The sequence below is a fragment of the Tympanuchus pallidicinctus genome, unplaced genomic scaffold (genome assembly GCF_026119805.1).
Source record: "Tympanuchus pallidicinctus isolate F22 unplaced genomic scaffold, pur_lepc_1.0 scaffold2, whole genome shotgun sequence".
In the NCBI taxonomy this organism is placed as follows: Eukaryota; Metazoa; Chordata; class Aves; order Galliformes; family Phasianidae; genus Tympanuchus; species Tympanuchus pallidicinctus.
In genome coordinates this window covers 54,734,208-54,750,048 of record NW_026294721.1, presented here as the reverse complement: position 1 = coordinate 54,750,048, position 15,841 = coordinate 54,734,208, and the positions used below count along the sequence as shown (strand labels likewise).

The 15,841-nt window shown below is 41.5% G+C and overlaps 1 protein-coding gene across 4 annotated transcripts in view; it reads left to right on the top strand.

Moving 5' to 3' along the window:
* The window catches only part of HERC3 (HECT and RLD domain containing E3 ubiquitin protein ligase 3), a 44,714-nt gene that overhangs the window by 19,128 nt on the left and 9,745 nt on the right, over window positions 1–15,841 (top strand). For 2 of the 4 annotated variants that reach the window (XM_052682686.1, XM_052682687.1), the window contains exons 6-20: window positions 513–604; window positions 1,615–1,745; window positions 2,343–2,503; window positions 3,208–3,284; window positions 4,048–4,172; window positions 4,710–4,769; window positions 6,390–6,501; window positions 8,069–8,258; window positions 9,932–10,095; window positions 10,548–10,661; window positions 11,434–11,457; window positions 11,546–11,635; window positions 12,895–13,065; window positions 13,695–13,838; window positions 15,209–15,375. In XM_052682686.1, coding sequence (XP_052538646.1) covers window positions 513–604; window positions 1,615–1,745; window positions 2,343–2,503; window positions 3,208–3,284; window positions 4,048–4,172; window positions 4,710–4,769; window positions 6,390–6,501; window positions 8,069–8,258; window positions 9,932–10,095; window positions 10,548–10,661; window positions 11,434–11,457; window positions 11,546–11,635; window positions 12,895–13,065; window positions 13,695–13,838; window positions 15,209–15,375 — 1,822 coding nt within the window. Of the gene's footprint in view, window positions 1–512; window positions 605–1,614; window positions 1,746–2,342; window positions 2,504–3,207; window positions 3,285–4,047; window positions 4,173–4,709; window positions 4,770–6,389; window positions 6,502–8,068; window positions 8,259–9,931; window positions 10,096–10,547; window positions 10,662–11,433; window positions 11,458–11,545; window positions 11,636–11,761; window positions 12,034–12,894; window positions 13,066–13,694; window positions 13,839–15,208; window positions 15,376–15,841 lie in introns of those variants that run through there. The other 2 variants (XM_052682688.1, XR_008206690.1) reach the window with 2 other exon arrangements.

Here is a 15,841-nt window from a genome sequence, read left to right as displayed (position 1 = left end):
AGTCATGATAAGACAGAATTCTACTCAGTGAACATGAACAGCAAAAATCAAGAGCGTGAAAAATAGGCATTTAAATACACCTTGGGATTTAGCTGTCATGTGTGCTGCTCCCACGTCAGGATTGTTTTGTATGGGAAAAAGGTTTAAAAATGGTGTTGGAAACAAATGTTAGCAGTCATCATCAGCAAAGGGTTGAAATGGAACATGAGGCTGAGGATGGGTGTAGCTCGGCTCCACTAGTCGTTAGTGCCACGCTGCAAGTGCAGGTGGAATTTATATGAGAGTTTGTGTCCTCACTTTATCCCACTTTTCTTGAACCAGAGCAAATCTGTTAAAAACGGAAGGGAAAGCAACAGCGGAGTAATTAAGGATCTGCTTTTTTTTGCAGTGTTTGTTAAAACTTTCATGGTGACCCAAGTTATGGAATATGTCTAAAAATCAGACTGCCAGTGGTTTTCTCAGGCATTTAGGACTGTATTCATGAAACAGTTCCTTTATTTTGTTCCACGCAGACCGAGAATCCCCTTGCCATGTGAAGCTATTGCGGTCTCAGAAGGTTGTTTATATCAGCTGTGGAGAGGAACACACAGCAGTTCTAACAAAGGTAAAGAAGTTCCAAAAGCTGGAAACCCTTGCTGCTGTCTTGCCTGAAGGTTTCACATTATTTTCCTAGGAAATGATGGAAAAGAACAAACTGAAGTTCCTTATTTTATCTGACTCCTGGAAAAGAGACAAAGTGGAAAATAGTCTAATAATTTATTCTGAGATTCACTGCCAACATGAACCAGTGCTGTTTTTAAAATGAAGATGTTAGTAATCCATGACAGCCTGAGTAAAACTCAGGTGAATCTCTTAAAGAAATGAGCTTTGTGCAGGAAAAAAAAAAAAAAGAAACAAATATCCAAAGGGGTGATAACATAATGGTGTGTTGGAAGACAGAGTTACCGTGCCTCGGAATAAAAGGCAAGTCAGAAAAGGCTATCAAACAGAGAGTTGCCAGTCACTCACAGCATTTACAAGAGGCTTTCGATTCCAAATCTACTGCTGTTTCCAAGTAGTGTGTAGTTTAGTAGACAGAGAATAGGACTAGCATTGGGAAGATCAGTGTTTAGTTCTTGCCTCACCTCAGCCACTTGTAGGTGTGCTGCTTCCTGGGTTGGTGCCTTAATTTTCTCTGTTGTACTGAAACTGAGTCTGAAAGAGCTGATCTTGAAGTTCCTGTGGGAAAGCTACTGTATAACACCAGAGTGTGATTCTCATTCAAGGAAAAAGGTCACAGTCTATTTGAACAGCAGCTGATGGAGGTGGATGTATAGTATAGTGGAAATGGGTGCTGTTGAGCCACATTTTAAACCTACTGAGATTCAGGCTCATGTAGTAATGGTGGGGAGAAGCTTGTCTTCTGTAGGTATACCTGGAGATAATTTTGACACTGATGAATGGCAAGGTAGATGTTTGGTGGCTGCATTAGCAGAACACAAATTTATTTTCTGAATCCTTTGGAATCCCCAGCAATCTCTGCTTAAGCTTGAGCTCATAGTGAAGCTGGAGTCAAAGAGATGCTGCTGGGATATGGGTCCTAAATGGAGAATATGCTGTTTGGTTTGCTAACAGAGTGGAGGGGTGTTCACGTTCGGTGCAGGTTCCTGTGGGCAACTGGGACATGATTCCATGAATGATGAAGTGAACCCCCGAAGAGTTCTTGAGCTGATGGGCAGTGAAGTATCCCAGATTGCTTGTGGCAGGTGAGTACTGTGTGCAGTCAAAAATTTTCCTTCAGTGGAGGTTAATGCTGACACTGAGTCTTGTATATAGAAGGAATGGTGTTGCTTTTGCATCGTGTGTGTCAAAATTAAGTTAATGTTAATTTTATTTCCCTGGAAAATTTTAAGTCCTTCTATCGGAGATTGGTTTTTAATTGAGGCTGTTTCTTGCGCCCCAGGCATGTGACACCTTTCCGTTTTAATGGTCAAGACAGACTCTGGGGCTGCAGCCCCTTTTGGTCACAAGATTCTAGCCTATTTCAGGAGGAGAGAAGTTAGTAACATAAGTGTTATGTTCTTGCCTTTTACACATGCAGGCTTAGCAAATGACTAAGCTAATTCAGTCTGTTGTCCTGACATGAGCCAGCTAGTGCAGGCTGCTCTTAGTCACTTCCACCTGAAAAAACTTCCATCCTATAAAGTGGTGCCATCAAGTGGCAAAAGCTGAGCACTGGTGCTTTGCGCCAGCTTCTGGCCTGGGGGAAGTGAGAATTAATTTTAGGTCTTTTTTTTTTTCTTTTTTTTTTTTTCTTTTAATTATTAAACATGGCCCAAACTTTGTACCCATCTCTGTTACAGACATCACACTTTAGCCTTTGTGCCTTCTTCAGGAATGATCTATGCATTTGGCTGTGGAACAAGAGGCCAGCTCGGAACTGGGCACACTTGCAACGTTAAGTGTCCCTCTCCGGTGAAGGGTCACTGGGCAGCTCACAATGGGCAACTCTCAGGGAAACCTGGTATGTATTATGAGTGATTTGAAGTGGCAGATGGGCATAAGTCACTTCATCTCACCCATGTTGATCTAAAACCACCTTGACATTACACTGTAAGTGTACTGAGTGACCTCTGCTCTCTGTTAATCTGTGTGCCCTGTGTTATCATGGCAGAGCTCATCACTTGGTGATCTTGAGCAGTGTTTTAATACTGATTTCTGAGGGCTTTGGTTTCTCACCTATATAGCAACCTCACTGCTACTTAGAAATTACAAATTTCCCCTACTGCCAGGTCCTGTGTCCTTCTCAAATAAAGAATCACAGAATCACAGAATTGTAGGGGTTGGAAGGGACCTCCAGAGATCATCGAGTCCAACCCCCTGCCAAAGCAGGTTCCCTATAGCAGGTCGCACAGGTAGGCATCCAGGCAGGTCTTGAACATCTCCAGAGAAGGAGACTCCACCACCTCCCTGGGCAGCCTGTTCCAGTGCTCCATCACCTCACTGTAAAGAAGTTCTTGCGCACAGTTGTGCAGAACTTCCTATGCTGCAGTTTCTGGCTGTTTCAAGTGCTCAAGTGTTTCAGTACCTTCTCATTTCAGCCTTGCCCTCAAGGAGCCAGGTGTTCCTTGTAGTGTAAAGCACGAGACAGTGGCAGTGCAAATGTGGGGGGGAAAGGCAAGAAGGATTAATCAGCCTCTAATGCAACTGTGTTTCTTTCCTCAACAGATGCCTGTAAATATCACGTTGTTAAACATATCTTCTCTGGAGGAGACCAAACATTTGTGCTTTGTTCCAAATATGAGGTAAACCAAATCAAGTATCTTCTCGTATTTTCTCAAATCTGTTTTCCTGCCCCAGCTCTCAGATCACACCTTTGTGTTTTGTTTTGTTTTGTTTTTACTAATCTCCTGAAAATGAGGTGGTGTTTTGGAGTCCATTCTACCTTACAAACCTTATCAAGGACAACACTTATTTACAACAGTATGGGGATTTACAACTTTTTTAGGTGTCTTCCTTTTGAGTCATGTCAAAGAGTGATTGGGAAGACACTGATATCAGTTTTTTCATCAGGGAAGGGAGTTACTTCCTTGGCACATGGGAAGTAATGGACTGCTTTACTCCTGAGAGAGAGAGGTTCACATGATGAGAGTGGAATACACATTGGGATGGGATATTATCAGATCAGCTGGATAGTAAGCAGTTTTTCTGCTTCTATCATCTTATTTTTTTTAAGTAAGCATTTGACATACACATTTGAGGAATAGATGCAGCTGTAGAATAAATCTACTAAGCCTTTGTTTATATGCAACGGAATTTGAAATTCTACTTTCTTTCGCTTTTGACTTTTCCTCTTTTCTAAAATGTATTTGGTGATGATCTTGGCTTTTTCCATTCCTTTCCATGCCTTTCCTTTTGGACTTATTAGTAATGGAGCAGATTCCTAATCAAACCTGTTCAGAGACCATACCCAGAAAGCTATCAGTTGTGTATAAAAAACAGAAATTTTTAATAAGAAGGAGTTGTTGTACAAGCCTTGTCTTTGCTGAAATCTGTATCTTCTCACAGAATTCCTTGCCTGCTGATGATTTCCGGACCATAAATGAAACACGTTACACCTGTTTAATAAATGATGAAACTATAGATGTCTGGAGGCAAAAGCTTTTAGAAAAGAACAGTTCTAATTCTGTCAAGTAGGTATTGTGGCACTGGCAAGCCTTTTGTTGGAAGTTTTATTTAAATAATTTTGTTGGCTTCCGTGCCATGTTTTCACTTGAAATTCAGCAGCCCTTTCAAGTGTGTGGTTCTTGACAATATCCAAGGGGAGAACAAGTGCCAGTCACAAGGATACCAGGTTAGAGCTTCCTAGCAAAACCAGAGTAATTTAAGGCTGCCTCACAATATTGCAAATAGAGGGTGGGAAATTGATTATGAAGTTGTTCTTCATTATGTTCTTAGAGTTCATGAAAAACAGCAAGAAGACTGTTTAAATTCTTCCCCGCCTGCCGTGAGAAGTGAAGAGTAGGTGGAGAGGAGACATTGCTAACATCCCTCTTTTCAAAGAGGAGTTTACATGATACTGAGTGAGCCCCTTAACCTCTGCCTTTGAGTAGTGGGGTGTTCTTGGCATTGTTTCCCATAGAATGAAGGAAAGATGTATGAAGAAATTTGCTTGGACATTTGTTTATACCTTCTCTCCCTGTTTTCTTTTGTCTTCTTGCTGCAAACAGTAACGTTGTTCAGATACTGTCCTCGGCTGCCTGCTGGAATGGAAGCTTCTTGGAGAAGAAGTAAGTGAAAAACAGAGTCAAGAACTGTAGCTTTCCCTTGAGGCAGACTGGAATCTCTTTTTGTCACTCGCCTGTTGCAATGGGCTTTAATTGTTCTGATCAAACAGGAGATTGGGCAAAGAGTGCCTACTAAAGAGGTAGGTGGTCAGAGTTGGGTCTAAGAAAGTTCATGGTGAGTAAGTGGCATGCTTGTTATTTTTCCTTATGAAATGAATATGAACTTTAAAAGAGGAATAGTAATATGGTATTAAAGGAGATTATTAATGCCAGATATTGGAGCAGTCTTACACCCAGCTGAGCTAGCTGGGGAAAGCTACTGATTGTGGAATTGTACGTCAGCACAGGCTGCTCTTGAAAAATACGTGCAGGCCAGCATGGAAGCACTTTCCTTTTAGGGGACATCAGCTGTGGGAAATTTTGTGCTTTTGCTTGCGAAGGCAGGAGTTTCAAATGGGTGTAACTAACAGTAGGTGGTGACAAGGCTGTAATATGCATAGCTGAGTCAAAGGCTGCGGGTTGGGGAGGACTGTGTTGTCTGTGTCTGTAAATGCTGGGGAGGTAACAGCATGAGATGAGGTGGAGGAGGAATTTTTATGGTGATGTGATGAGTAAATGACCTGTAACTAGGTGAAGATGACTTAGTTACTCTGAATAATCTTTTGAGTAATCTTTTCCAAGAGCAGCTCAAAAAAGAAAACAAGCTACTTCATTATTCTTGCACTTTTTCAGCTGGTACAATGGCTTCTTCTGTAGTGTTGCAAGAAGGCAACATGTGACCGTAGAAGAAGAGTTGTGTCATGTTGGATTAAATTGTAAGGTCTCCAATTTGAGTATTTGAGTCACTGCAAATAGTGTCAGGGCTCCTTGGAAAGGAGTAGAGTGAGTGATTTGTTCACCTCAGTGCAGTTCTCTTTCCACCTTAATGATGCCTTGACTAGTGCAGACTTTACCTGTACAGATCTGTGGCCAAATGAATGATCAATTTGATGCCTTCAGTGCCCAAATGTGATTTAGTTTGCAGTACAGCTCTGTGGCACACAGGGCTGAGTAGAGAAGCAGCATTTCTGTGTCTGTATGACTGGGCGTGCTGCAGTCCTACTACTGAAGCTGCTTGTACAGCAGTGTGACTCTGAGGAGCTATTTCCAGCCTGGTGCTCACGTTGTTATGGAGATAACTACTCCAGCAGTCTATGATTAACTTCTCATTGCAGCTGCACCAGCAACCTGACAAATGCATCCCATGCTTAATAGGTACTGTTTCCTTCACAGCGTGTCTGATGAAACACATTCCTAGGGATAAATAGTGTTGGACACAAGGTCAGTGGAATTGTAGCAGTTATCTTTTTATTTTTACTGGCATCTGTGAAGTTATATCAAAGTGTTTGATAAGCTTTGTCTGTAAGAATCCTAAATCTGAACAAAGCCCAGAGTAGTTCTGAAGGGGGAATTGTGCATCTTGTCCTTAGCAAGAAGATGTGAAAATCTGCTTTGCTTCTAGTCTGATTAATTCCTTGGGGGTCAGTCCTCCATCACTTACTGTCAGATAAAGCCAATATGCAGGTAATGTTTTCTCTTCCTTGAATTTACGTCTGCCATCTCTTTTTTTTTTTTTTTTTGTAGAATTGATGAACATTTTAAGACCAGTCCAAAGATCCCAGGGATTGATTTGAACTCCACTAGAGTTCTGTTCGAGAAGCTGATGAACTCACAACATTCAATTCTCCTAGACCAGGTATTATACTTCATGGGTTTCTGGGTGTTCCTAGGGGGAATTAAAAGCTTTGTCCCTCTGTAACATGCAGGAAACAGCACAGTTTTGGGGGAACATTTGTATTTCAAATCTACAGGCTGCATCCATCATGGTGTCAGTGAATCCATCTCCACCAACCCGGATGGATTTTGTTCTCAAAATCTGCCTCAAGAACTTCTTTTTAAAAAGTTTTGTTTCATGGCGTCTAATTAATGGTTGAAATGACTCCTGAAATCAAGTCTGTGTGTGTTATGCTTGTATGTAATGACTATGTTCTCACTTCTGGTGAGTCAGCAGCTGAGTACTTCCAGGTTGTTCATTCTAACTCAGAACATTTTTCTTGTGAATGCAGAGATGTGTGAGAAAATAGTGTGTGTTCTCCATATTTTAAGCCCTAATTTTTACAGTTTTTTTCTTGTTTGTTTTTGCTCTGGCTATGATCTTCGGCTTTTCTCAAGTCTTCTGACAGCCAAGTTAGGACTTAGCAATAATAGGTTCAGTGGCTCCTGAACTATGTCAGTGTCTTCAGTGAACTTTATGGGACCTTGAAGATCAGAGAGTAACAGTGGCTCTTACCTAATGGAGTCTTTTCTGATGAAATAATGAAGTTACACTTGCTAGCTGAGCTAGTAAGTTGCAGCAAGTATTATGCTATGATTTTGCTGCTAAAATCCATCCCAATTGCTCTTTTAATGCTGCTATTTCCTCAGGAGGAAATTGAGAAAGGCCTCATTATAAGGGTTCTGGCCTGAAACAGATGTTTTACTGGGTGCCAAAAATTAGTAGGGGTGAAAAGCTTAAAGTAACTTAAGAAACTTAAAGTAACATTTTAGAACTGAGTATGTAAGATGTCTCTTCACTTCATCCAATCTGCTGTACTCCATAGCTTTTCAGAATTTCTTAATTTCACTTTTGCTGTTTGTTCACTGGTCATATCTAATCATTGTTTTCAACCTCCCTGACTCCCCCTCAGCAGAAATAACTCAATGTGTTGAGTAGCCCTGTGGACTCTGGACTCTGCAGTCCTTGTTTTAGGCACAGTGGGATCTTTGTACACCGACCTGTGGTACATTGAATTCTGTGTATTATAGGCATCAGAAAGGAACACTGATAGGAAGGTGTTGTGTGACATTTTGTCAGACTTGAACTGCAGCAGGTGAAATTTTACATCTTACCTGTCTGCTTCAGACAGAATTATTTCTGGAGAGCTTTATCTGTAAAGTTTGGTGACCGTTTTGCTGTGCTTTTATGCACATAAACAACTATTTCAGCAGTGCTGAATGATAAATTAATTGACTGGGCTTCCAAAGAAGGGATGTGACCTTCAACAAGAGGGGTTAACAAACCTAGACGCCCCTGGAAAAACCTACCCAAACATCTGTGCATTTGGAATAAATGAGTTTAGTTGTGTCCTGTGGAGTGCTTGGAGTGATCGGAAGCAAAAGCTAAGTCTACTTTGTGCTCTTTGTGCTCTGTTTACACATCATTTGCGTTGTAGGAGCTCCATCATCCAAGGCAAGTTGCCTCATTTTGTCTTTTTTCCTTGTAGATACTGAAGAGCTTTGAAAGCTTTTTGATTCCTCAGTTGTCCAGCTCACCACCAGATGTTGAGGCAATGAGGATCTATCTGATTCTCCCTGAATTCCCACCCTTCCAAGATTCAAAGTATTATATCACATTAACACTTCCTCTGGCAATGGCTATTCTGCGCTTGGACACCAATCCTAGCAAAGTTCTTGGTAAGAGGCCACCATTTCAGATGCGTGTTGCTCTCACCATCCAGTGAGGATACAAATTACTGTCTTTTGATTTTTCAGTCACACTTCTATGTTGATTTAATTTTAAAGGTTTTGTTAACTGTGGCTGCAGTGATAACGACAGTTGAGCATGACTTGTGGTATGGTGTCAGGAAGCAGCTGCCTCTAAAAAGCAGCTAGAAGCCAAAAGCACACAAGGAATCCTCCTCCCAGAAACCTGTGCTTTCATGTAAAATAATTTTAAACATAACGTTTGAATTCTAAACATCAGATACATTGGAATGAATACTCTGCCATAAAGGTAAAAATATGGGAAGCTGGATAGTTACAGTAATATAAAACCTATAATTTTACAGTGCTGTGGATAATAAATGAGGAAGCAGATTCAAGTTAAGCGTCGTTTTAATATAAGGGTAGAATATTTCGAAGAACACTTTCTGAGAAAGTTATTCTAATTTACCTTATCTAATTTACCTGCATTCAGAGACTCAATTCCAGAGAAATTTTCAAGCCTCTGTGTGAACACAGTTTTCATGTCATGAAGATTAATTGAAATTACTCTGTTAAATTTAATCAGATGTGTCCCCATCCAAATATATTTTCTGTGTAAGGTAAATGAATGAAAACGCTGCTAGCATAAAGTTAATTTAGCCCATGTGAAGTGCAGAAAAACCTATTGTTTGGTCTGTGGTCAACTGAAACACAACAGCTCATGTCCTGCATCTGAATTTTATATCTGCTAACATTATTTCATAATCAGCACAATGCTGAGAAGATAAGCTGCTCAAAATTGCTGCTCATGTTTGCAAAGATATTAGCTCTTTGCTATTCTGTTCTGTTTCTTAAGATTATCTTATACTAATGCTCATGTGTATAAAATGCTGTGTAATATATTCAGGCCTCTAGAAGCATTGCTCTGGTGAATTTTTTTTGAGGTTTAGTGGTTTATTATTGTGTTTATTTATTTTATTCAAAGAGGATGTGAAAGCAGATTTCCTCCTCCGCTTAGAGTTCCTTGTCCACTGCGATTGCTAGCTTAAGGAAGTGTAAAAGATACTCTTTCTGTGGCACACATTTGTTGTGCTGACACTTCAGAGGATAAGCCAGTGCTTGTTTCTAAGAGTAGATGTGATGTACTTTGCAGGTACTTTGGTTCCCTGATAGGCAGGGTCTGTTTGGAGGAAAGTTAGCGAGAAGTAATTCAGCTTATTAAAATAGAGGGATGTTTAGTGCAGCTGTGCCAAGAGACACCCTCTGCCTCTTGCTATAAAAGTAGGTGGTACTGATGGAAAACTGACCAGAGAACTACTTTCTTATCACTGTAAAGGGACAGTGACTTGTCTGCAAGATCCCACAATCTTGAACATAAGATACTTCAAGTAACTGGAAAATCTTGAGGTCAGGCTTGTGCACTGATCATGGCTTGGGGCTGGATGGTGAGTGATATGGTTGATAATGGAAGGGTCGAAAATAGAAAGCTGTTCAGCTTCTGGTGTCTGCCCATTCCTCTGCTTGCTTTTCTAATCCAACAGTCAGGAAGGAACTAGGGAAGTTTTTGATGTGTTCCTCTATTTTCAGCTTTAGCTCCCCTCTTTTCACTTTCATGTAAGGAGCATCCAGATCCAGATTTATTTTGATGTTCCTCTTCTTTTCAGATAACTGGTGGTCTCAAGTGTGTCCAAGATATTTCCTCAGGCTAGTGGATCTCTATAAAGGTGCAGTGGTTTACCTCCTCAGTGGAAGAAAGTCATTGTTGATCCCAGTCTTGTTCAGTAGCTACATTACAGCTGCTCTCAGGCTTTTGGAGAAGCTCCACAAGGTAAGCCTGGGTGTGTGTGTTGGCTCAGGATGATTCGGTCTTGTCTGCTCTTTGCCAGTTGTGGAGCAGCGCTGGTGTGTTCGCTGTCTCTTTGTTCATTGAAACTCCACAACAGTGAGGATGTGACTGGTTATTCTGAATTCAGTGTACTGGAAGGTTGCTCAGTTGTGACTCAAACGCTGGGAAAAATTGACCGTAAATGTTGGTGCCGAGCCACAAGACCGCATGCACTGCTGTGATACAAATGCCCTGCTACACTTCTGCTCCCACTGTATTTGCGCTCTTTCATCTGCATGAGGAGAAAGAAGAGCTAAAATAAAAAGAAGTTTCTCAATTTTCTAGAGCCTGTTTGTTGCAACCTGCTGTATTTGATTTTGTGAAAGCACAACTGCCTGTTGTAAGAAAAATGCTGAATGCATCCGTATTTAAAAAACACTCTGCTTTTTCCCTAGGTAAATCAGAAAGTTAAACATATAGAATATGATAAGTTTTATATCCCTGAGATTTCCAGCTTGGTGGATATTCAAGAGGACTACCTCATGTGGTTCTTACATCAGGCTGGAATGGTAAGAGCTTTCACACGTACTCTGTCAATATCTGTGTCTCTCATGAAAGAGATCTATGTTTTCAATATCCTCTTATTAGAGGGCGTAATGTATTCACTGGAGGAGCAGTGAGATTATTTAATTATAACAAGGAAAGAAATCTCTGATGTGAGAAAACAAACAAATAAATCCACCCAGAGATGCTGCAAGAGTAGAAAGGGACTGCAGCAAATATTAGTGTACGTGCTTGTATGTACCTTCTAAATGTTGTGAGTGCTGTGTTCCCTCTCCTCACCTTCCATCCTATACATAGTGCAGCTGTGTGCTTGCTTTTATTGAGCAGAACAATAAAATAGTGACCTAGTTTGACACAACAGTAACAGTTTAAAATGTATCTAAGGCTAATTAGAAGAGTAATTTGCGTTGCAAGACTGGTCTTACATTGTTGTGTTGTGGCCTTACATTCTCTTCTGTTTCATGTGTTCTCTGCCTTGAGGGTTGCTTTTTTTGGTTTGTTTTTCTTCATAAGGTAAGTTTCAGCTCTCTCAGGCTAATGGTCTTCTATGCCAGTTAGTCCTCTCAGTAATGTTTGGTATGAGAGTTTTGAATTAGAAGTGTTTGTTTCCTTGAGAAGGAAATTCCCATGCTTTTCTTCAAGAGGAAGAGATTGGCTTGTGGGAGAAAAATTCCCTTTGGGTCACCTTTGAACTAGTCCATCCTAAGAAAAGCACGACACAATCTACAGAGAAAAAAAATTTCATTTCTTTCTCCCTTTTTTTTTTCTCTTTCACAGAAGGTAAGACCATCTATCATGCAGGTAAGAAAGTTGTTTTTATGACTCTTTATTTGAAAAAAGTGCTTATAGAAACTGTGAGTACAGACTTGTCTGTCTGTTTGACTTACAGGATGCTGTGACTCTCTGTTCTTATCCTTTCATCTTTGATGCTCAGGCTAAGACCAAGATGTTACAGACAGATGCAGAACTGCAGATGCAGGTAATCATTCTCTCTTCCCCTTTTCCTGCCCTATTGCTTTTTTCCTGTCTTTTGCATTGGTGCCTGCGAGGAAAGGAATTCACTGGGAGTTACTTTGTACCTCATTTTATTGTTTCCATGGTACAGGAGAGCAGAACAGTTGGAGAAGCTGTTTGCCCAGGGCAGACAAAGTGCTTAGTTTTTTTGAACTCCGGGAAGTTTGATAACATCAGAATTGCCAGTTGTGCAAATAGTGGAAGTCTAAACTATATAGAGAAGGAAGCCTAATGTATTTATGAGAGTCCAAGCATATGAATTAAGGTGAGTTCTCTCTTACAGGAGCCGGAAGGCTGGAAGAATAGAGTGGCTTTCAGGTTCAGTGGGCACCTTTTTGCATCTTCTGCCTAGCAGAGGAATGGTGGTTGTCAGAACTTGAGAGTTAAAATCTGACTTCTGGTTCTATATGTAAGCTTGGCCTGCACTCACTGAGCAGCAAGAGTCAGCTTCTGATGCTCTCATTTTGCTGCTTTCTTCTGTGTATTTCCAACTCCCCAAACTGTCAGCAGCACACAGCTGTGAGGAGGGGATCTGCTTTGTCTTGGCAGAACAGCAGGCTGGCAACAGTTGTATTGTCCCGAGAGACAGAATCTTTATGAGGACAACCACTTAGAAACCAAAAAACAGTACTCCTGTGAGTGCTGGAATGGAAGTTTGCTTTCCAATGGATTTCTGTCTCAAGGTCATTTGAGTTTTTAAGTGAATTTTCTGCATGAATTTGTTGCTTACGACAGACAAAGAGCAAGAATGAATACTCTGTGGGTAGTCAAACCTCTGACTGGACTTTGTGTCTTAACTGACACCAGAAAATCTGTATAAATGAGAGCTTTCAATTGTATGCAGTGAATTCCGTGGTATATTTTCATCTTGTGTGTTAGTAACACAGTTTTGCTTTGCAGACTGTATGGTACCTTATCAAAATTGTGTTCACACTATTTCATGACTCGGTAGAAGCTTAATGAAAGTCTTTTTCTTCCACCTGCCTGTCACTAATGTCAGAAGGTGTTCAGGAATTTAATATCTCTTCTTAATGTCTCTTTCTTAAATTTGTGAATTGTTGATCTCAAAAGGTGTGGGTGTGGAAAATGAGGGTACGAGCAGGCACACATGCACACAGACTTGTACAGTGGTCACACAATCCTCATACCCTGGAAGGAAGAAAGGGACATCAGGCATATATCTGTTTTCCTTCCAGCTGTTTCTCACGCCTTTCTTGTTTACAGGTGGCAATAAATGGTGCAAATTTGCAAAATGTCTTTATGCTTCTCACCCTGGAGCCTCTGCTGGCCAGAAGCCCTTTCCTGGTTCTTCATGTTCGCAGGAGTAATTTAGTGGGTGATGCTCTAAGAGAGCTGAGTATCCATTCAGACATTGATTTGAAAAAGCCTCTTAAGGTGAGTTTTCCTTAAACCTTCTCATGCAGCTGACATTTCCATAGCCTTTCTGCCCTTTGCATTACCACTTCAGCAATGTCCTGCCATAGCAGTAAAAGGCAGGGATACATGTCTTCAGTGGGGGAGCTGGATCTTTCTCCTCTCTGACTCCAGGAGTCTTTTGGCAGTAATCAGTTCACAGGAAGCCAGTTAGAGGGTTTGCTCTCTTTTCCTGGTGACTCATCTAGGTGAGGGGCAGGAGGGAAGTAATGTCTGTGATATGATGTGTTGTCTGTTTTGCCATTCTGTGGGAGCAGGGCACTTACAATAAAGTGTCTTTTATCTCTGAGCGGTTGCTGCAAGGTTCAGTAACTGCTGTCACGCTGCTTCTGTTGCTGAGGAGGCAGGTGATTATGATTAGATTGCTATCTAACAGGAGAAACATAAGAAGTTAAAGTTTATATGATTATCAGATTTGCCACTCTGTGCTCCGTGTCCTTCCCTGCAAGCCGAGTGCTTGAAATTGGCTCCAGGACTGTAGCGAGGTGGGGCATATCAGGCAAGTTGCTCTGCATGGCTTTCAGTCAGAAGGGTGTCTGATTCATTCTGTCTCAGCTCTGCACCCTTGTTACTGACCTTCTTTTTTGCAGGTCATCTTCGATGGTGAGGAAGCTGTTGATGCTGGAGGGGTGACAAAGGAATTTTTCCTCCTGTTGCTGAAAGAACTCCTCAACCCCATCTATGGCATGTTCACTTACTACCCAGAGTCAAACCTGCTGTGGTTTTCAGACACGGTGAGCCCTTGTCCTCTGTGCACACAGGTTGAAATAATGTCCTGCTTCAAATGATAATGAAGCTAGTGGCAAACGATGGGAAAGAAATGATTTTCCTCCTATTTTCCACCCACATAATGTGAGCTTTATTTTCAGCCCATGTAAATTAGTATAGGCCCATTGCCTTTGATTATGCCTGTTAAGGAATTGGCTCTTTATTCATATCCTACAATAAAGCTTGTATTAAGTATCAGATGACAGTTAATAGAATTCTCAAATAGCATGAATGTGATAATCATGTGCTGTTTTATACAACCAGAGGTTTAGGTCATACTGGCATTAAAATTAACAGTACTTCCGTTGCTGTTCACGTAATTGCAATCAATCCACTTGTTCATGCATCACTGTCACCTTCAGGTTCAAAGCTTTGTAATGATCTGCGTGAGGAAACTCTTAAAAAGTAACAGTGCTGTAGTGAGCACTGGTTGGTTTGGGAAAGATAGGAAGTTCTCAACCTCTCAGATAGCTGGAGGTGATTGTTTGTATCCTTTTTCTTCACCTTCCTAGTTATGTCATGAGTTGGAAAGTGATGTTATCAGTGTTATCAGTGAGGTACACTTGCCGTGGTGGGGGGTTCTTTTAATGGATTAATTACGTTGTTGAAGGAAGGAAATGACATGGTGCCTTTTGTAACTTGTGACAGTATTACAGAGCAATTACTCTTCGTGTTAAAGCTGTAAAAATAACAAATCTTTTGACACTTAAGAGTAATGACAACGTGATCACTGAAAATACCTGAATCACGTATTTACAACGTTTAGCAAATCCAGGCAATGAGCCCGGACTGACCTAGCAGCGTGAGAGTAAATACATGAAGGAATGAAACCCTGTGCACCAACAGCTGCCTGTGTTTGCCTGGGTGGCACTGTGGTTATGCATAAGCCTTTTAATAGAAGCTGGAGTGAGTGACAGGGAGAGAAGTGCTAACAGATTTTCTTGGAGTACATAGGTGGCAAACAGTGAAGCTTTGTTAATGGCTGGACGTGGCTCTGGGCAGCTTGGCCTGGTGGCTGGCAACCCTGCATATAGCAGGGGGGTTGAAACTGGATGATCGTCGTGGTCCTTTTCAACCCAGGCCATTCTATGATTCTCTGATAACGTCTAAACGTAGAGGTTTACAGAAGTAATAGGACTCTGTTTCTGAAGCTTCATTCTGTGCCACACTCCGGCAAGGCTAGGATCGAGGAATTCACAACCAGACTGGGACCAGACACTCTGTTTTTGTCCCAGTTGAGATAGCAGGGGCTGTCTTTTCATGCATGGGGTAAGAGTGCAATGCATCGTGCCAGAAACATTGCATCTCATCAGGATTTCTCTGTGTGGTTTTGAAGTGTTTTGTAGAACACAACTGGTTTCACTTGATTGGCATCATATGCGGTCTTGCAATATACAACTTCACAGTGGTAGACCTTCACTTTCCCTTGGCTCTGTACAAAAAGCTCTTGAATGTGAAGCCATGCCTAGAGGATTTGAAGGAGCTGTCCCCTACAGAAGGAAGGTACGAAACACTAAATTTGCAGCCTGTCTGGGAAGGGAAACCATCCATCTGAGATTGAGAAATGGTACAAACTGCTCAGCACATCATCTCCTGGTCCTTATGAGTGACTGATTATTTTTGGGGCGCTGTGAGACCAGCAGAGTGCTGTGGTGAATGTCATATAAGCCTTCTCTCCCCTGGGCTGTCAGATCTGCTTGGGTAATAACCTCTGTAGCCACCTTGCTAGCCCCAGAAAGCTCAATATCAGCACAGCCAAAGCACTGCTGCTCTGTAGCCCAGTTACATGCGTGATCTCAGATCCTAGCCTCAGCTTTTTTCCTCAAGCCAGGCTTGGGCTTGGCCCTGAACCAACATAACTCTGACCTGCTCCCATGAGCAGATCCCCAAGAAAGGGGGCTGAACTGGGTGAAGAAATGGCTTTTTCTAAAATCTTCGTTTAATCTTTTCTTCCTAATTGCGTGAGGAT